Here is a 21835-nt window from a genome sequence, read left to right as displayed (position 1 = left end):
ATATATTATTAAGTTGCAGTCCTAGACATATCTCAGACCTTTGATAAATTAAAGGAAGGACACGCAATATATTCAGGAGTTTCGTAAGGTCTGATGTACTGGGCCCAGTACACAGACCTTCTGTACTGTACACAGTATCTTCTGTAACATCTACCTACAACAAAAATAACCACTGTGGCAACATACGCAGACGACACATACACACCTAAATCAAATACAAATGTGTTTGAAAAGATGAAGTATATAAGCTAACGAAACAATATCCTATAACGCTCTATTTACGTTCCGTAGAAAAACATGTCCGCCAGTCTATATCAATAATTGCCAACTCCCGCAAGCAGAGGATGCTAAATATCTTGGTACGCAGCTAGATCGACGCCCAACTTGGAAGAAGCACAGACTAGTAACGGAAATTACTTGGACTTAAACTCTACCAAATGTATTGATTTATCGGGCGCAAATCCAAGTTATCATTAGATAACAAAATATTATTTTATAAGTCTATACTCAAGCCTATTTAGTCATATGGAATCCAAGCTAGCAAGTCTAATATATCGATCATACAACGGTTCCAAAATAAAGTGTTGCGTGCCATTGTCAATGCTCCGTACTATGTTTCAAATGAAGTGATAAAACGTCATATTACTCTAGAATCAATAACGAGTAAAATTCAACGTACTTGTGTGAAGTACTTCCAAAAAGTGTCAGTACATCCCAATGTACTCAATAATCCATATAAAAATGTGCGAAGTGATAGTGAATTGCGTAGACTATAACGTCTAAGACCATCCATTCTGATTATTTAATAAATATAGTCTTTAGAATAAGACTAACTAATTAAAGTACTATTAGAGGATATCACCTAATGAAGTGATTTTTACATGCCATGTATATATAATATAAACATAACAACTAATTATTGCCTGGGCAGATTGTGGAAGTACAAAGAGTAATAAAAAAAAGTTATAATAAAAAACAAATTGTAGATCAGTGGGCAACGACTAGTAACAATGTAATAACCATTGTTTTAAATAATACCTTGTACATACGAATCCAAGTACATTTAGTAAATTAAGTTGTATTATTTATACTATTACTGATTACGTTTATTAATGTAACAATTAATCATACAGTTAATCTAATATGACGCTGACTTATTCTTTAGTATGAGTAGCTAATGACTATATGGAAAGTATAACTGGAAACCATTTTAAATAAGAAATTAGGTCATGAAATTTTGAGTTAATTTATCCCTATTTTTAAAAAAAATAACGGTATGATCATGAAATATCTAGAAATCAGAAAAACTTCGCATATATCTAGTAATACTTACTTAATGAAGTGATATTCTTTACAAATCTATACAAAATACAACATTTTCTATATAATTGATAATATATTGATATATTAATATATAAAATATTTCGTCAATTTTGGAATACCCTGTATATAGTTGTAGTTCGAGCTGTTATTATACTTTAATTGAAAAATCAACAGCTCTGCGAACAGAAAATGGAAGTCAACTTTCGCATCTATTTTATTTTATTTTTAATAATTACATTAAGACCATCCATTCTGATTATTTAATAAATATAGTCTTTAGAATAAGACTAACTAATTAAAGTTCTATTAGAGGATATCACCTAATGAAGTGATTTTTACATGCCATGTATATATAATATAAACATAACAAATAATTATTGCCTGGGCAGATTGTGGAAGTACAAAGAGTAATAAAAAAAAGTTATATAAAAAAACAAATTGTAGATCAGTGGGCAACGACTAGTAACAATGTAATAACTATTGTTTTAAATAATACCTTGTACATACGAGTTCAAGTACATTTAGTAAATTAAGATTGATGATTGATTGATTGATTTAGTAAATTAAGAAGATAAAAATATGTTTCTTCAGTACTCCTCAACAAAACAACAGAACCAAACCAATAGAGTTTGCCGAAAATGACTCAATAAGAACAAAGACATCATCGAAAACCGGTAGCTTTATCAGATAGTTTAGCGTACGATGTAATTTCCATCATCCAATCGAATCCGGTAATCCGTGAGACATGGGAAACTCGCGCCGAACCTCGCGGATGCTTTTTGTCGTTATTTGTTTTCGATAGGTCCTCGAGCATCCGTCGTCAACCAGAAGAGACGGCTCGGGAAGCTTCCAGTTGTGAAATAGACCGCGCGAGACCGACAAGAACTCGGCCACGTCCATCCGATAAGGACGACGGCGAAAAAAAAATGGGAAAAAATATCGCGGTAGTGATCTCGTTCCTGATCGAGCTGATGATTCGGAATTCGGCCGGGAAAGAGTTGGTGGTGAGGGTCGACGGTGGGCCACTTGTTGCTGAACTGTTGGCCATCGAAACGGGACATATTTTTAAAGGACCGGTAAGTTTTTAACCGATTGTTTTCCTTCCTTCATCATTACAGTAGAAAGAATTTAACAACAAGGAATTATTTACATTGCAGTATCCAAAGCCGGACAAAACACATGATTTACTTGAATTAAAACAAACATTCCAAAATACTGCCATATATATATTTAAAATACAAAACAATGTAAGCCATGTATTTGAAATAATATGTAAATGCATTATTTCCGATGGTTCCGACCGTGACAGAGAAAACGTGATTTCTTTGTTAAAAATTGGCTTTATTAATCAACATAATCTCCATCAAGAGCCACACAATTATTCCAGCGCCGCTCTAACATTTCAATACCAATTTTCTAGAACGATTTATCTTTTATCTGAAAATAGGCCTATCACCAGTTGCTGTCCGCTCAGATGACTATGGTTTGGATTTCGGAGTGAGGTGATGGATCCATGTTTCACCAAACGCAACACTTTCTTTTTTTTGGTCAACCGTTAGCAAATGCGTCACCCACTTTGCATGTTCGCGTTCTTTTGATACCTTTACGATGTTAGCTAACTCACGCAACTTCACTTTTCCATTATTCAAAACGATATTGTGGATTTTTTTATGTTTCCTGGTGCTACCAACTCGTTTGAACGTCCACACCGTTCTACATCATCGGTTTCTCTACGATCACCTTTGAAGTTAGCAAACCAACGTTTTATTGTTATTTCTGATGGAGTGGAGTCTTTATAACAGTTTTCAAGCCATTTCTTCTCTTGAAGAGTACTTTTTTCCATCAAGAAACAGTGCAAAAGTAATGTCACTCTTAGCACAATAACTCACAAACTTATGAGTAGAATATCATGAAATTTTAACAGCTTTCTTTGAAGGCTAGTACGAATTGAAAAAGCTATATAACCGTGAATGCAATAAAACTAGCCTCATCTATGTGTTAGGCCCGCGACTCTTTAGCTCATATGTTATTTTCGTTTAAAATACAAAATACAGTCAGATACTAAGTTTTGTAAATTGACTACAATATCCGGCTCAGTCTATTAATCGGTAAAAAAACAATTTCTGCCCATAAAAACTAGACGTTTAAATTTACAACCAAGCAACAAGTTTCTTGTTGCAGAACGAATAAAACCTGCTAAAAAAACAATCCTTCTGCAGGCCTTGATGATCGCAAACTTGTCTCCAGTGCATTTGTAGATCTTGTTGAAATGTGCAGAGCAAATACAGGAGTAGTCCCAAGACACTACCTTGGAGAACTCCAACCGAAATAGGTTTAAACGTTGAGAATGCTCCTTTATGGGAGGCTATATTTTTTATCAAGTATTTCAGGGTAGTATTTATTTTCTTCGAATGCCTTTTCAACAATCGCTGTTACTCTGTGATTTCGAAATCCAAACTAGAAATGTATTTTTATAAATGATTTAAAACACTTTAACAACAGTTTCTCAAATAAAATTAATATAGCAGGTAGCAGCAAAATAAGCGGATCATGCCTATGGTCATGACATTATTTCATGATTTTTATAATTTGCCTCTAAGGCATTAACTACAAAATTTTAATTTTTTGCCTCTCATCTGTTGTGATGCTTTCTGGCAACCAACGCATTTTGTTACCAAGGTGGTAGCATGATCCTTCATGATCCTTCATCAGCATAAAGATAGCTTCATTTATTTCAGCATCATCCACCGTAGAACTCGTACTAACAAACTTAAACATCCATAAGTCGAAGCAAATACTTTGGGACCATTTAAGCATTTTTAGTTAAACTTTGGTAAGAGTATCCATTGCAAACGACCATATATACATATATATATATATATATATATATATATATATATATATATATATATATATATATATATATATATATATATATACTCTTACCTAAGTTTAACTAAGTTGATTTTGAAGTTTTAACTTATTTTTCTGACAACACTCATCCAGTTGTTTTAGTATAATGATTAGCATTAATTAAATACGTGCACAGAAGTAATTTAAGAGACACAGAAGTTTACTATAAAATATTTAAGTTGCAGAACAAGTTTATCCCAGAAATTCAATGTTAAGAAAAAAAGTAAACTGTAATTAAAGTCATTTTTATATTTACATACACTGTCGCGAAATAATTTCAACTAATTAACAGCAAATTGCTCTATTCATTAATGAAAACTGGTGCCTGAATTTACAATATACTATAGGTATAATTAGGTAGATTTAGCGAAAATCCTACATTCTCAAAATAAATAGCAAAATTATAAGGCAGGATAATAACATTTTAATTAATCCAACTATGTATCATAATCAATATTAAATTTAGTACAAAAATATTTCCCACTAACAAAATTTTATCTTTAAATATACAATAATAATAACAATAAACGTACACAATGGGCTAAGAAACAAAATATTTCCAGTTTTTCATGGTTTTCAGAACAAATTATTAGATATTTGCATATATTTTGATCAGCGATACAGCGTTTCTCATTTCTCTATATACAATAACAGTTTCCCTTTTAGTATAATTGATTCATTCAGTGAATCCAGACGATAATCCTGGTACGCTCAAACGCATTTCAACATTTATTATTTTTGTATGATTTGAAATAATCTGCTGTCAAGCCTTCCAAATACAATATAATATTATTATATTATACTCATATTTCCAAATGTTATACATATGGAATGAAAACCCAGCTCCAATTATCAGAGACCTTTGAGACAGCTTAATAGATTATAAAACAAACGGACAGAAAGCGGTTACTACATAAATTGATTCAAAATCCCAAACGCAAAATTCCATGGTTTTATCCTGGACAACTAGACATGAAGTCTTACATAGGCTAAGGACTATATATGATAGAATCAGCAGGGTGTAGTATTTGACATAGAGCCTTCTAGAACCATAACCAACAAACTAATTATAACACTAGTAATACCACATAATTTTCAAGAAAAAAAGAAACATTTTATGAAAATTATCCTTTGACTCAATGACTCAATAACGCTACCTTGATATTTAGAATATTCTATAAACTGTTACATTTCAAAATCGCTAAAGTATGGCTCCATTGAATAAGTGTACTGGAGATAGACGACTGTCAATCACCCTATTAGGAAAAATTGAAATTACTTTTTCCCAATATATACAGGTAATGGATACAATATTATGAACACCTAACATACACAAAATATTTATTTATTAATATTATGTTGAACCACAATTTGGCTTCCTCAAAGAGCACTTAACCGCCTTTCTCCTTGATCCTCCTCCGCCAGTTTCCTTATCTCTTCTTATAATCCACTTCTGTCGGAGACGTAACTATACCTGCGCCCATTCTTTCTCTCTCTTTATAAGACTCTAATGCCAAATATTGATCTTATAATGTTAATTGAGTAAGGAGTCATTTTCGAGAGTCGATTGTCCTGGAAGCATCACATCAACGATCTTAAAACTCGCTGTTCTAGAGACATGCAAATGCTGCGTTCGCTATCTAGCCTGTACACAGGGATAGACCAAGTAACCATGCTTAAAATATATTCCTCTATAATCCTTCCCAAGCTAGATTATGGCTCCCTCCTGTTCGCCGCTGCTACTTCAACCTACCTCAAATCCCTTGATGCTGTTCAAAATACTGCATTTAGAATATCGCTGGGTGCCTTCTGATCATTCCCTGTAATTGGCTTGTGGAGTCTTACATCCACCCTACCTCTTTCTTATGGTAAGGACTTTCTTTCACTGGAGTTTGCTGTGAAATCGCTTGCTCTGCCATCTTCCTTTAATCTGACCTCCACTTGGAGTAATCCAGCTGTCCTGGACCGTTTATCCCTAACTACTCCTCTCGTATCTCTCATGTAAATGCTGATCTTCTTGTCAAGGCTGTAGTTGGCTTATTGCATGAACAAGTCCAATTTTCCCACTTATTAGGTCCAAGTTCTGAGAGCTTCTTTACTCTTATCCTGACCGCAAACACATATAAACCAATAGCTCTAAACTGGCAGTGTATTTGTGGTGGACAATCGGGTATTCCGTTTCAAGCTCCCTGAACAAGATTCAATACTGACCGCAGAACTCTTTGAAATACTCAAAGTTTTATCCTACATTGCAATAGAATCTTTTAAAGAAAGGCTAGTCCTTACAGACTCCAGAAAATCCCACCCCCCTGAAGAATCCCTGAACCCTTCATCACTGTCAATCATCCGTAATTTCTATCTGAAGGGCCGCGAAAAAAATTAAAAAAAAAAGATCTGAAATGATCGCTCGGATAGTTATTTCGATAATCTATTTCATATTCCTAAGACTATTCTAACTTATTCTAGAGACTACTATATCTCACTCTGTGTGTATATTAATCAGCTCGTATGGTAATACGCATTTGAGCCTACAGTGAAATGTCATCGCGCACATTTAACTGTTTGGCGAGTGTATTCGAAAGCACCAACAATCTTTCAAAGTATTTTGCACTAACATTTTGAATCACACTCGTTATGGGTTGAAGGTTGAAGATATCCAAGGGGATATCGCGCTGAATTAGTTTGTTGGAGACGTAATATGGAGCATCGACGATGACTCGCAATACTTTATTCTGGGACCATCTTGGAATATAGCATCATTGAGGATGTCGAGATATTAATTCACAGTAATCCAGCCAGTGATGTGAATGAGATGACCGGCTGAATACTACGATGTTGCCGCCCAAATCAAGGAACTTCCCCAATGCTTAACTTGAGGAAGCAAGCAGTCCTGATCATAGGCTTCTTTAGAGCTTCACCTTACACAAACCTGGCCGTTTATAGGAGACAATGTAAACCATTATTCATCGGCCTATACCATATTCTTTACTATCATATTACTTACTCGAAAGCAGTATTCCCAACATGCATCAAGATGTAGTATATTGCACGGTGTTCATGTTATTTTGTCTGTCACTTGTAGCTTTCAGCTATGATGTTAAATAAGTAGAATATAGTTATGTGACATACTAAATTCACTACATATAGGTACAATAGAAAACAACATATATAGTATATTCAGTCATTTTGTACATACGTCATATAAATTTAAGATGTCAAAACGTTCCAGGAAGAGAGTTCTAGAGTTTCAGTTCAGTTTGGCTTTGACATACAACAAAATTCTAATCTAGATAAAGTAATTGAACAAAAATTTATATAATTTATTTTAACATTATAGTACTTCTAAAAACTACAGTTAATTATATAGCCACAATAGTTTATATGTTAGAGTTATAACCTCTTATCTCTATTGCTTTCAAGAATGTTGCATACGTTTGACAACCGGACGACTTTGACCAGCTCATTCGTTTACGTGTTCGAACTAATGAGACATCGTTGTGTCTCTTTTTAACTAGAATAAAATGAGAAAGAAAATATTGTCTGATTCTGAAACTAATTTATAAATTGCGGCAGGCAATACATTAAACATCTTGATAACGTATATAAAAAAAACTTTGAATAGACTTCAAGAAATAATACGGAAATCTTACAAAACAACGTTTATTAGTGCACCAACATAGTTCCCTTTGTTCCTGCGAAACATTTTCCCCGAATCTTTATCCCGTCCTATTTTTGTGTAATAATAAGATTGTAGACTACCGCCGCAGGATCTTTCTTATCCAATGTTTTTGAAATTACGTCTTTGAATGCTTCGCGAAGTAAACAATTAAGTCGGGTTTAAATAAAACTTACTGGCAGGAAATCGTTTGAACGTCACCGGAGTTCAGCGATTAATAATCGTTTTAAAATAAATTATATCGAAAAGGTAACTTCCGATATTTAGTTGGGAAGGAAGTACTTTCGGATTTTCCTAAGACTCGTTGATCAAATTCATAAACGTTACGATATATATCAACATATTTCATCTCGCGATATACTTACGAAACTAAACATCAACCATTAGACAGTTTCGAACCATTTACTTAAGATTGGATAAAAGAAGCTGGATACTTGGATTCCATATGAATTAACAGCGAAAAACTAAATGAAAACAAACGAATTGATTCGAAAACGGAAGATGATTGGAATAATATTGTGGGTATTATTTTTCATTAGTATATTAGTTTGATTGAGTCAGTTTATTGTCATATATAATTTAGATATAGATATAGTCATATCGTATATCAAATTTCCTTGTACCCTCCCGTTAGTACCTTTTCTTGAGTGCACCTCGTATCTCCTACGTGATTTAAGATATCGGAGAGAATCAACAAATTTAATAGTTGTACTGAGATTTTAATACTGAGAAAGTAGGCTACAAGCTGCTCGATCCTAGCCTAAACATTCATTCGACCATCTACTGTCCACAACTACTGTTTTTTTCATCGTTTTCTATCATGACAAAACAAGACCATACACCAGAGATAAGTTTTGAGGCATCCACCGTATTGTCCGGACCTTGCGCCGTTCGACTATTACACTGTGTGACATTCTTTTTTGTTCTATAACATTAAATGTTTGTTGTTTTGGATGTAAATGGATTTTTTGTAACTCGTACCACTTAAGACTTATGATAAATTCATGTTCTATAAATAAATAAAGACAGCATGAAAATTTTAAATCATATTTATCTATTTATATTATTAATTTTATAAAAAGAACCAGTAATATATAATTACAGACAATGAATCAAAATAGCTTAGGTTTAAGTGGTCAATAGAAAAAGGGAGCCATATATTCTGAAACAAAATGATGAAACTTTGCCTCTTGTAAACAGTAGAATTCTAATTGAAAATACGGAAGTCACTATGTAGTCAGACTAAGAAAAGGGAACTAAGAAACTAAAAAAAGTTGCGTCTCTAACATTATTTTTGTTTCATTTATTTTTATTTAGCATTTTGTTAAGCCAAAATTAAGTAAAACATAAATTTGATACCGCAACATTACGACATTTTGACTTCCCAAATTTAGATGACGTGAGTTCACTATTTCACTGAACAGACTTTAATTATTTAACAACTGTCGATAAGATTTATTCGATTATATCGAATATCAATATTTCGCTATAACCCCGACACTAATATTGTAAAAAAATGCTTAAAGATCAACCAGAATTTAATTAGTAATTGAATATTTAAAACTTGACAGAATGTTCTCTTCTTTTCGGGCGTTTTTTTTTTGGCCCCAGAACTTTTATAATGAATGTAAATGTAAACAAATTTCATTCGACTTTCCCTGAGTTATTCTCTTAATTTCGTGCAAGTGTAATTCGATACCTAAACAAAATTTAATTGGGATTTTTTCGGAGCCAAACAATTTTTTTTATATTTAAGGTTAAATTTAAAACAATGAGATCGAAACAAGGCATTTCAGTATATTAAAACTTGGCTCTATATCATAATAACTTTAGTAGAACAATAATCAAGTTACAGATATATCAACTAATAAAAATCACCGAAAATAAAGGGTCCTTAATCAAAGTTTAACCATTTAAATAACAAAACACATATTATTTCACTAATTATTGTTTGAAATTATTTTTAGATAGAAATAACTAACAAGTCAATTGAAAAGTCCCCAGTCTGACACATAGATGGCACTACTAGAATTAAATCCATATGTTTTTAGTTAGCCCTAACCCTCAAAAGATGCCTGTATAAATTTGACAGCTGTTGGATCATTAGTTTGTGAACTATAGCATTTTAAGTGAAGCAACTTTCGTTATTGTGAAAAAATTGATAAAAAGGAATTTCGCGTGTTGATAAAATATTGGTTTTTGAAGGGAAAAAATACAGTTAAAGCAGAAACTTGGGTTGATGCCGAGTTTCTAGACACTGCCCCAAGAAAATCAACCATCAAGGATTGTTATGCCAAGTTTAGACGTGGTTAAACGAGCACCGAAGACGGTAAACGCAGTGGACACCCAAAAGAGGTTGTTACGACAAAAACATTACAAGAATCCACAAAATGATTTTGAATAACCGTAAATTGAAATCGAAAATACTATTTCCTATTCTAAGGTCTCAAAAGAATGCTCGCAGGGAAGAAATTCTCGTCGAATGAAAAGGTGATCGCCGAAACTCAGGCCTATTTTGAAACAAAGGACAAATCGTACTGCAAAAATGGTATCGAAAATTTGGCGAGTCACTATAATCAGTGTATCACCCTTGGAGGGAATTATGTTGAATAAAAAAAAATAATTATGCCAAAAAAATGTGTTTTATTATGGTAGGCCGGGGACTTTTCAATATACCTGTTAGACGAGACTAAAGTCGAGTGAAATTATCTGTAAGGATCTCGAACATATTCTATGCATTTTAAACTATTAATATTTATAGAGATATCTGACGGTCATATAATGAATTATCAATATAAATTCTGCAACTAACTATGGTCTATCCAGTAAAACAACCAATGAACGTCAGCAATGTATAGGAGGTGAGCACATCACAATGATGCCGCATTAACTTAGAATTATAGTTTAGAACATTTACCAATTTAAAACCTCTAATTATTATCACTAACGTTTGAACAATTATGTAGACGTTTCACAACATTGTTGAGCAGTGTCAACAAAAATGAATTTTGAATTTTATTGACAGATTCGATTACATGTCCGACGCATCAGACAGCATTCTGTCTCTTTTTAACTTTCGTAAAATAAGAAGGAAAAATTCGAAACGAGTTTAAAACGAATTTTGTTTTTAGAAAATTACATTTATAGTCTATTCAAAGTTTATTTGTATATGCGTCATCAAGCTGTCTGTTTAGTTCGAACATGTAAACGAATGAGCCTATCAGTCGTCCAGTTGTCAGACGTATGCAAAATTCTTGAAAGTAATAGTGATAAGAGATTAGAACTCTAACCTACAAACTATTGTGGCTGTATAATTAACTGTAGTTTTTAGATGTACTATAATGTTAAAATAATTTATATTTGATAATAATTTTGTTCAATTATTTTATTCAGATTAAAATTTTGTTGTATATCAAAGACAAACTGAACTAAAACTCAGAGTTGGTGCGGCAGCATTGCGACGTTTTGACGTCACAAATTTCGAAATAAACTTTGAATAGGCTATACATAGTTTTCTGTTATTGGAAAGACTATATTAATATTTATAGACATCTGATGGTTATACTTTGAACTATCAATATAAATTCTGCAATTGACATAGTCGAACTTGAATGACGACGTATTAACGATACAAATATTTGAAGTAAAACGAAATTACTTTTCCCCAAGCTTATATAAAAGACAGCCATTGTACTAGATTATTTATTGTTATTAATGTTTGCATTAGATTATAATTTTATTTGTATAATTGGTAGCCTATCAGCATAGCTTTTTGAGATCTAATGCAATGTTTTATAGTACATTGTAGCTCACTATTATCATGTTCTGATATTTCACTAATTATTAGTAGATTAACGTTTACAATAAGTAAAGTAATACAAAGAATACAGTAAGTGTATATAAAATATTGACAAATATACTGAACTAGCAATTCAAACTTATTATATATGTGTAGACCAAGACTTTAAGACTCATTCATAACTTCATGAGACAATCAATTTAAAAAAATGATTCGATACATTTTTCATCCTACTCGTCGCGAAAAAGTATAATCGTTTTATTTCTTGTCAGTAATCCAGTCAAATAAAGAAATATCATCCACCTATCCAAGTTATGTAGTTGGAGACTCTCTGAGACTACTCTTGAAATGTTATTCATTTTATTTAAGTGCACCTGCGTTCAACTAGCCAATCATAAAAACTACCTTATTCATTTCCATGTAGTCTAAACTGTCTGTTCTACTAATACCAATATCATAAGAATACCTCCGCTATCAGGATATAATGCACTCTGTTAGAAAATATTTCACAATAAATGTTCGAGCAATTGAAAAACGATTGCCAATAAAACGTCAAGTAAATTGATTCCGTTTACTTAAGTCAATTCAATTTATTCGTTCTGACGAAAATCTAAAGTAATCAAAAAAAGAAAACAGCCTCATGATAAATCCTATTCTAATATAAAGAAAATCCTTATTATATATAAACAAATCACTCATCACATCATATCACAAGACACAGTTATTTTGTGTTAAAAAAACAAACACTAGTTAGATAAGATTTATAATAATTTATATTGTTTTAAAAACCAGATTGATTTTTTCAAATCAATATAGTAATTATTAAATTCTTTCCTAGTCTCTATCAGACCTCTCAGACAGATATCTATAAGCCCTTTACGAGCACTTTACGCTTTTGCAAATTGCTCATGTATTCACCGAAGATCTTCATACCACTACTTCCAGATGCCAGTAGTTTATAGTCTTGACAAGTTTTCTATTTTATATATAAATTAAACTTGCAAAATCTGTAAAAATTAATTCTATACCTAATATAAACTTAGTATTCCACAGAAATAACTTCCTTCAAAGCAGCTCTCTGCTCATTATTAGTCCTCGTAAAACTGACGTTAGAAAAATTGCGGGTGGGTTAATAAAACACCTTTACATTACAAGCGATAAATTGGCAGCGTACCATCGAGTATTCATATCACCTAGTAATTAAAATGCAAGTGCCTTATCGCTGAATTATAATATAGATTAGTCTTTTATCTTTGTCTCCTTAGCAGCCTCCAACCCGGCCGTGCTCCTTTATTGACATCCACGGACGCTGATTCTGGTTCATTAAAAGAAACGCTATGCCAGAACACTAATTTAGTACCATATGTCTCCCCTGTTTGCGCAACTTATCGCTAATGAATTCAATAAATTATTTATTGGCAGGTTTTTATTGATAGCTCACGATCTTTTGTTGCTGGTTATATATCCACTTCAGGTTATATATTTACGTAATTATTCCGATAAAAACGTTGTAGGTTGGCGTGTTTTCACTCACTTAATTTATTGTTTTTGGATTGTTGAAATTGCGATTGAGAGTATGAGTCAGAAGTGTTTCCAGATCCCAAGTTAATAACTGGAATGAATTAAGAACATAGGAAGTGGCTTACCTTTTTATATAACCAGCATTTTATTAATGAATTAAATTAAAGAACTATTGGCACCATGGGACCATAGCAGAACTTAAATAATTAAAATCCAAAAACCGTAGTTTACTTTATTACCCTTAGTGGTTCAAAAATCTACCCACTACATGACCTACAAGATACATGACAAGTAGAAAATCACTTCAGTAACCGATCTGTTCAAAAAATATCATTTTAACTCTTCCCTTAAATAAATCAGTTGGTAATAAAAGTTTTAGTTTTAGTCTATGCACTTACTCTGTCATTATTCACATTTAACTTAATGGAAAGTATATTGAGGTGCACTAACATTCTTTAAAAGAGTTTTTTTAACATTCTAAATGTTACTATAAGGGTACTATAAGGATATCATACATTTTCATTAGATATAGTATAGCAATGCTTTGTTTTGGACAGTTGAATGATCAAGATGAGAAAGCCTGCTAACAAACATCTTGAAAAGAACAATAACAAAGTTAAATCACCACCAATTCAGCAACATAACAAACATTCTCAAGTTACCAAACATGATAAATATGAATTAAATCATTTCAACTAGAGCATCACAGAACCAGATCGTGATTAAATCTTATACCAAAAAAGATAAGCCTCAAGTTTATAATGTTCAGAGTTAAGTATATTAGAAATGATGTAATTTAATATTTAGCAAACTAAGAGGAAAAATAATTGTGGACTCAGACATTGAACTGTTCATAAACTTATTAGGATATTTGGCATACAATTCCACTTATACAGAATTAAATACGACAAAATGAAATATTTCACAGTAGCATAGGAAATAGAGCTTCATTGTTATAAAAGTTTGTCGTCATGATATCAGAATAACGTTTACTGAGCGCTACTTGAATTGTAAATAGTAATGGCTTGAATTCATTCTTATTCTAAAACATTTGCTAAAGTTACATTTTTGCGAATAATTTTAACCCAACCTAAAAGCACAATTACTTTCTTAACAGTAAAATAATTCAAGTACACTTTGATATTTCATAATAATTTACATACTTTACTATTCAATGATATTCTGATTTTAATAAAACAATGACAAAGATTAATAATCATAAAAACCTCCATATATCTTTCAATTATTTAAAGACATGTCAATTGTTTGGACTGTTGTTAATAAAGAGACCATTACACCTGATATACAGCACCATTTATTGACTTAAAGTTGATAATGATTAATGTCTAAAAACTGTGAGATAGAAAACTAAGAATTCATAAAAAAAGTTATAGAACAACAATTAATATAACAGTTATGGTTTTACATAAAAAAATAATAGAATGAAGACATATATATATATATATATATATATATATATATATATATTGCATTAAAGACATGTTATATTCTAATCTATTTAATACAAACATTATTTCATATAGTCAAATGTTTTAAGTCAAATTCCTCACTAACAGTGCCAATTAATGTTGATTAAATTCCAAATAATCATGTATTTAATAATAGCTATTCGAATATAGGGTTTATACTTTATTCTACACAAAATATACATAAATTGATGAAATCTTGATAACTATATTGATATTAATAGTTCATAAATTAGAATAAAAAAATAAAACTTACTACTAATACTGATTGTTGAGAACACAAATAAGAGAAGGGTTCGTAATCTATTAGTCAAATTATATCCCATCTTAACATGTTTTATAACATGTCAAATCAAAAATTTTTCGTCAATTCCATTAATGAACAGCTATTTATATTCATGAAACAGAAAATATTTCTTCTTTCATTTCTTAGAAAGTTAAATAATTCACAAATACAAATTCTGTGTGAAATGAATGTGTGAATCTAGTATTTTTTAACTCCTGAATAATTGGGCATTGTACTTTAGTATCCTAAAAAATTAAATAATACTTCACCTTTATCGGCAAAATAATAACTGAAACTTACTACTATGTATTGGCTGTTGGAAACATCAGAAAAACATCCATCCGTGCATATAGTGTCCTCTAACCTCCCGATGAGAGACAACTAAATTTTAAGCCACTAGATATTAAAACATCTACTTTGCAGTTATATTATCCATCAGATTGTTATATTTTAATCTGAACTTCCCACAGATTGAAATAAGGTGAAATAGGAAAAAGATGCTTTAATTACCTACAATATAAAAAAATCAATAATAAAATCAAATAATATCAATACAAATAAAGATCTTAATAAGCTAAAAATAAAAACAAAAATGAACTTACCGCCAAAAGTGTTGTTAATGTCAGTGGGCTAAATTTCCCGATAGAGATATACAGCGGTTTCCGCATCCTTGTCATAGTCATTAACATCGACTTTTTGTACCTCTGACTACAACCAAACCAATCACTTTTATATAAAGCAAATGGAATTTCGGCTGCCTAAAAACAAAAATGTACACCATAAGTAATTGTTAATAATAGAAAAAAACCTGGATGACTTACAGCCAATGTTATCTGATTTCCAAACCAACAATAAACAGAAAATTGACACAGAACCGCTATAAAATACTGGAGTTGAGAGAAAAAGTTTGGTGAAGTTATCGGCTCCTAAAACATAAATTTTTATTTTATTATAGAAACCCTTTTTGATCACGTTAATTATTTAGTTATTGAAATATAAACTCTATATAATGAAACAAAAAAAATATTTTCCAGATGAAAATAATCCTTACCTTAACAACTGAATACAAACTGGAGGCAAATATGAAAAGTGATGATAGTGTTTGCATCAATGTGACGAAGGTGAACAAGTTCTCTATATCTGAGCCAACCCTAAAGTTTAAAAAAAAAATCGGTAAATATAGGTCAAAAACATAAATTATCGTTACTAAATCAAATGACTCATCAGATACTAAAAGTAACATTAACATTGTTACGAAAAAATTAAACATACAACATTTATACCACCGACAGGATGCCAAGGTGCCACTTACTCAACTAACGACTGCACATGTTTAGTGGAGTGAGTCAGATGTTGGTACATTTCTTTTTCTAACCGTGGATGAACCTGATCATATAAAACAGAAAAATTCCCTTCCAACCCTAATTTATTTAGACATCTTCCTCTGATGGTTTTTAAAGCATCTGTCAGAATAGTTAACTGGGTTTTTAACAAATGAAGTAGTGATACAAACACAGCATCCAGAGCTGAAACAAAAATTTAATAGCATATTATTAATTAACGATTTTGTATAACATACTTGCAATATAAAAGGCAAATATGACCAAACATACATCCATAAATATCAACGAGTAATAACATTTATCCTTCGTGCTGACATCAAATGGAAAATAAAATGAATAGGGCAAAAATGAAGCACAAGTAGTATTCATAATAAAGACCTCATTAATGGTGTTCTTCTTCACCAACATTACAGCTGATATATGGGCGATTATCCCGACAAATGAGTAAAAGCAAAAGAGGAAAGTACATAGAACGCCCGAGTTTTTTTTCTGTTCTTGTACCATTAATCCTGGCTGAAATTTGTCTGAAAATAAAACAGATAAGCCACAAAATTAAATCAATTGAAAATCTTACCAAACGGTTCATAATGAAAGGTCTTGTCTTGTAATTTGTCCTGTATTTTACCTATAGCCTCATGTCGAGTAGCCAAAACGAAAAATTTAAGCAGGCCTAGCAAATGCGTTAGCATCATACTGATTTGTCTCATAATCATCTGGCTTTCGCCGAAAAAATTGGTGAAAGCTATGATCTCCAACATTAAGAATATTAGAGCCAAAGAATATAGCAAAGTATTGTAGATTGAATACAGTATCTTCAAAATCTGAAATTAGTAATTTAACATAAGAGAGTTCTACTAAAATAAATTATTCAGTCAGGTAATTTTAATGCATTCGCCATTTTATCAACATTACTTAATAAGCATGACAATGCAAACTATATAGCTATAGAGTTGTATTAAATATATTATCAACTGTATTTTCTAATTTTATCGGTATCGCTTATATTTCACGATTCTGATTCTCTATTCCAAGAATTAAAATGGCAATGACCTTGATATATACAACAATAACTATTAATATCTTACCTATACTAGCACGACCTAACCGTACTTCTGGAGGTTTATATAAAAATATATAGAAATAATTTTCGTCTACATTTAAGAAATATTTTTCAGTGAATATAAATGATATAAATCAAACGACTAAGTTCGAAACGATAAAATAAAAGAACTAAGCGTTTAAAAAGTAGCTGAAAAACATTTTTAATGAAAATACCTATTAATGAGAATCATTTTACTTTACAATATTCCTTAATATAGTTGAAGTGATATTTAAATCTACTAAATTTATTTTATTTTTACGTAATGAATGAGTGAATTTATTTTAATTTTATATCACCGTAAATACATAAAGAAATATCTGATAAAGTTTGATAATACACCTCCAAAACCTGCCTAAATACAATGCAATGTTATTTATTTTATTAGTGTTAACTACTATATGACTACTATCTCATAATTTTGTTCAAATCATAGGGAATTCAATTCTATCTCGGTTTCCTAATTTGATAAGTTTGGTTATGTCAATTTGTGGTTAGAGAAATTAAATTATTTTATTTTGGGAAATAGATATAGAATATTGTCTAGGAAAGGCTTCAGTGTATAACATTGCAGTAATGTTTCTTGTATATTCTTAAATTTGTAGCAGTTTTATAACTTATGACGCATATGTTTGTTTACGAATATTGCTTGCATTTAAAAAAAATATATAAAAATAGATCCAAAAAAACTCCCTCCTACACATTATATATTTTAGTATCCTTGTCTTGATAATGATTATATTGCGCCATTGTATTATTTTATTCAGAAGACTTGAAATGTTTCTTCGACTTATAAACCATAATATTTGTAAAATTTCCTATCAAAAACGAATAATGATGGACTAGTAATAATAAGCAAAACAGTAACATTTGAAACTATTGTAGATTTGATGATAAAAAAATGCAGAAAAGGTGTGAATGACCCCTCGAAGTGACGCCAAGGCCGCCATTTTGTTGTTTTTGCGTAGAAAAGCACATGGTCCCTAAAAACATTCAGCACAAAAAAATTTTTCGATGCATTTTCAGTATTCTCAAACTTTAGGACTATGTTTCAAAAACTGAATAAAACTTTCTAACGTGGCAAGACATTGAAAAATATCTGTCGATAATAAAACACAACGTGTACTAGGTTTTATTCAATTTTATTTAAAAATACTGACAGTAGCTTAATTTGAGCTACTAAAATTCACTATTAAAATCGTATATAAATAATAAAAAAAACTATTTTAAGAGTATTATTTACCTTTCATATAAAGTCAGTCTTGTTGGGACTTAACAATATATAGACAGATACCATTGGGTTTTGCTTTAAAATATATCTTTCTCCTAAATATAAAGAGGTAGATTTGATCCTTTACATAATACTATGTAAGACTTATGAATGTATGAATAAGAAAAAAAGAATTGAAAAGTTTTTCGAGAGATTATTTATTAATTATAAATTATAAAGAGAATACCGGAGATTTCTTTTTGCATTTATAAAAATTGTGTTTAATCTAAGTTTGATGAACATTTATCAAGAATTTATATACGCCTCTGACTAAAACATAAAAAGTTCACATTCATTTTAAAAAGAATTATGCTTTTTAATCAATTTACTTTACAAAAATATTCTTAAATTCACTTAAGATTACTACATAAACAATACAAAAAAGGTATAGTATAAGATCCTGTCTTAAAATTAGAAAGTGTTGTGGAAGATGTATTTTACATGTCATTAGTTCGTGCATTCCCAATGCACATTCAGGTTCGCACACATTTTAACTTAAACCTATACACACACCAACTAGTAGGGTTGATGCCTTTGGCCTCCTCTGCCGCCGCCACGTCCACCTCTGCCGCCTCTACCTCCACTGTAGTTTCCAGAGCCGTAGCCTGAGTCCATTCCATAACCACCTCCATATCCTCCTCCTCCTCCATAGTAGTCATATCCGCCACCATATCCATTGTCATAACCAGCATAACCGTAATCGTTCCAACCTCCTTGGTTGTTCCAACCACCTCCCCATCCACCTTGGCCACCACGGCCACCTCGTCCTCCTCTACCACCCCAACCACCGCGGCCACCAACCATATTGTTTGGTTGGGTAGCGGCTTTTTTAACATCAACCTGCTTATCTTTGATAGTCTGCTTAGGTTTCTTCAATAATTCCTTAACGATAGCATCGTTCTCAAAGGTAATAAAGCAAAATCCCTTCCTCTGATTCTTTGTCTTGTCAAAAGGCATCTCAACTTGGATTATATTACCGAATTGAGAAAAATAGTTCTTGATATCATCGTCGCTGAGCTCGGTAGTGATACCGCCGACAAAGATTTTGCCGGCTTTCGCCTTAGCCTTCTTAGCGTCCACTTGTTTATTGTTAATGGTGTGATCTTTTTGAGCCAAGACCTGCTCGACAGTCTCCGGCGAGGAAAACACAACGAAAGCGAAGCCCTTAGACTTACCGGTTTGGGGATTCATTTTTAGAGTGACACTTTGAACGGGGCCGAATTTTACAAAGTAGTCTTGGATCTCCTTTTCAGTGGTTTCTAAGGTCAAACCACCTACAAAAAGCTTCTTATCTTCATCTAAACCTGGCTTTACGGCCGTGGATCCATTCTGTGTTTGTTCCATTTTTATTTACCACTATTTTTTTATTTAAACACTACACGAACACGCGGACGTCGTTTGCTAGGCTTCCGGCGTCACTGTCAAATGGCCGACCGCAAGCGCAAAAGAGAGCTAACCGGCTTGGGTTCGCTATCGCAGTCACACACCAAGCGTTTACGCGGGATTTCTGACACGTAGTGAAGCTTTGTCTACGGACGACTTAATACCGTACTGGTTAGGTCCGAAAATTGCGTACAGCACTCGAATGAGGGGTGGAGGGTGAAATTACAAGGGATACACGCACCCCCACCAAATTATTTCATTCGAATAACTGATGTTACCTCCTCGGTTATCGACTGAGTATAGAAGAAAACTGTAACTGTGCCGGTAAATGTATGCAACGGGCCTAAATGACGTTTGCTGATGGAGGAGGAGTCAGAACCGTATTATGAAATTTAAAACGCCTACTAAATAAAATAAAATTATTTTATGACTATACCTATATTTTTGATCCTTACATAGAATTAATTAAAATTAAAAGGGTAATTATCGGACAGAGTATAATAGCATTTAATTTATTTTGATCTGTTATTTGAAACAAGCAAATATTTTCAACTCTCCAACAGTAACGGATTAAGGAATAAATAATATTTTATTATTTATATTTTTAAATTGTCAATAAATATTAATATTTTCGGAAAAAGATCTGGTGGTTATTTCTGAAAAATTATCGAACTAATTAGTAATATAACTAATATAATTTATACTTTGCCTTTATTCCTATTCAAATACTGTTTTTTTATAAGAAATTGATTTGTCCTGTCATTATTATATTCATCTTAGAATAGATATTTGTATCCGATATTACCGAAAAATTATTTAATAATTCTGATTCATTTTGTATTTCTAACATGAAATAAATAATAAACTTAATAAAATAATAAAAATTAATTTTCATCACCATCTATAAAACAGGCATGGTGAATATATTTTAAGTTATATGCTACCTTTATAACGCGCGTTTATTGATATATCAGGAAAATATGACACTAAATGATATCTTTAGTTGCAGTTGTATGTTTATTTTAACCAATTAAATAATTTATAGAAAGTTGATGAGCAGAAGTATGTAAATATTAATTTGTAAATTTAATGATTCCCAGATATAGACAGACGGAAAGATTGTCAACAAAAACAACAGCGGTTGCTAAATTATTCTAATATAAGGCGCCTAAATGTGTATTAATTTTAATTTCAATCCAATAAAATTGATGCTCATTGCCGAACAAAAAGAAGTTTTCTTCACTTGTAAGTTAGTGAGAATGGCAAAGAAAGATAATTATTAGGGCTAGTTATTTTAATAAAGAATAATTGAAGAATTTATGTTTTAAAGAAAGTTGTTGTTATATTTATATTCTAAATTGTTGAAAATACCTATCAGATGGTTTGATCTATAAGGAATCAATTGGTGGATCATGTGATCACTGTAAATGTATTTGTTGCACTAATAATAACAGAATATTATTAAATTTAGAGAATTCAAAATATCGAATACATAGATATATGGATTTTTTAAAAATCGATATTAGCTTATATGTTAATATTTTTATTGACACATATATATTACAGTACATCCATGCGCAAGCAGGTTTTGAACCCTCGACTATCGCAACATTAGGAGGACCGTCCTGTCTCCTTGACCACTGCGCCAACCAAGCCGGCATATTTAGATTATTTAAAACGATTGTTTTTCGATCATTCCAACCATCAGCAGGACATTTTATATACAAACAATTTA

The 21835-nt window shown here is 31.6% G+C and overlaps 2 protein-coding genes and 1 pseudogene across 3 annotated transcripts in view; 1 reads left to right on the top strand and 2 right to left on the bottom strand.

Annotated features, from left to right (window-relative positions):
• The first annotated feature begins 2116 nt into the window (after positions 1–2116).
• The window catches only part of LOC143196607 (neuroendocrine convertase 1), a 55454-nt gene continuing 35735 nt past the window's right edge, over positions 2117–21835 (top strand). Inside the window, exon 1 of the mRNA XM_076404437.1 lies at positions 2117–2399. Within this exon, the coding sequence (XP_076260552.1) occupies positions 2250–2399 (150 nt within the window). The 5' untranslated portion in view covers positions 2117–2249. The remainder of the gene's footprint in view (positions 2400–21835) is intronic.
• Positions 14871–17571, bottom strand: LOC143196126 (odorant receptor Or1). The gene is made up of 9 exons (XM_076403744.1): positions 17434–17571; positions 16923–17169; positions 16585–16872; positions 16318–16531; positions 16057–16156; positions 15827–15931; positions 15608–15763; positions 15306–15515; positions 14871–15250 (listed from the first exon to the last, which is right to left on the bottom strand). Exons 2-8 carry the CDS (start codon positions 17104–17106, stop codon positions 15456–15458), a joined length of 1107 nt encoding a protein of 368 aa, XP_076259859.1. The 5' UTR covers positions 17107–17169; positions 17434–17571; the 3' UTR covers positions 14871–15250; positions 15306–15455.
• LOC143196127 (RNA-binding protein squid pseudogene) lies at positions 18577–20061 on the bottom strand (annotated as a pseudogene). Its single transcript, XR_013005670.1, has one exon. The product of XR_013005670.1 is annotated as an RNA-binding protein squid pseudogene (transcript).

The sequence above is a fragment of the Rhynchophorus ferrugineus genome, unplaced genomic scaffold (assembly GCF_030347505.1).
Source record: "Rhynchophorus ferrugineus isolate W39M unplaced genomic scaffold, kcgeb_rfMv2 rfM4, whole genome shotgun sequence".
Lineage (NCBI taxonomy): Eukaryota > Metazoa > Arthropoda > Insecta > Coleoptera > Curculionidae > Rhynchophorus > Rhynchophorus ferrugineus.
This window is presented reverse-complemented; position numbering and strand designations above follow the sequence as displayed.

Bases quoted from the DNA above. Each gene is read 5' to 3' on its own strand.
- LOC143196126 (XM_076403744.1), bottom strand. From the start codon at position 17,106: ATGTTGGAGATCATAGCTTTCACCAATTTTTTCGGCGAAAGCCAGATG. The intron at 15,932-16,056 runs GTAAGGATTATT...TTTATGTTTTAG, and splicing joins GTTTGTATTCAGTTGTTAAG to GAGCCGATAACTTCACCAAA. The intron at 15,764-15,826 runs GTAAGTCATCCA...TTTTGTTTTTAG, and splicing joins GAAATCAGATAACATTGGCT to GCAGCCGAAATTCCATTTGC.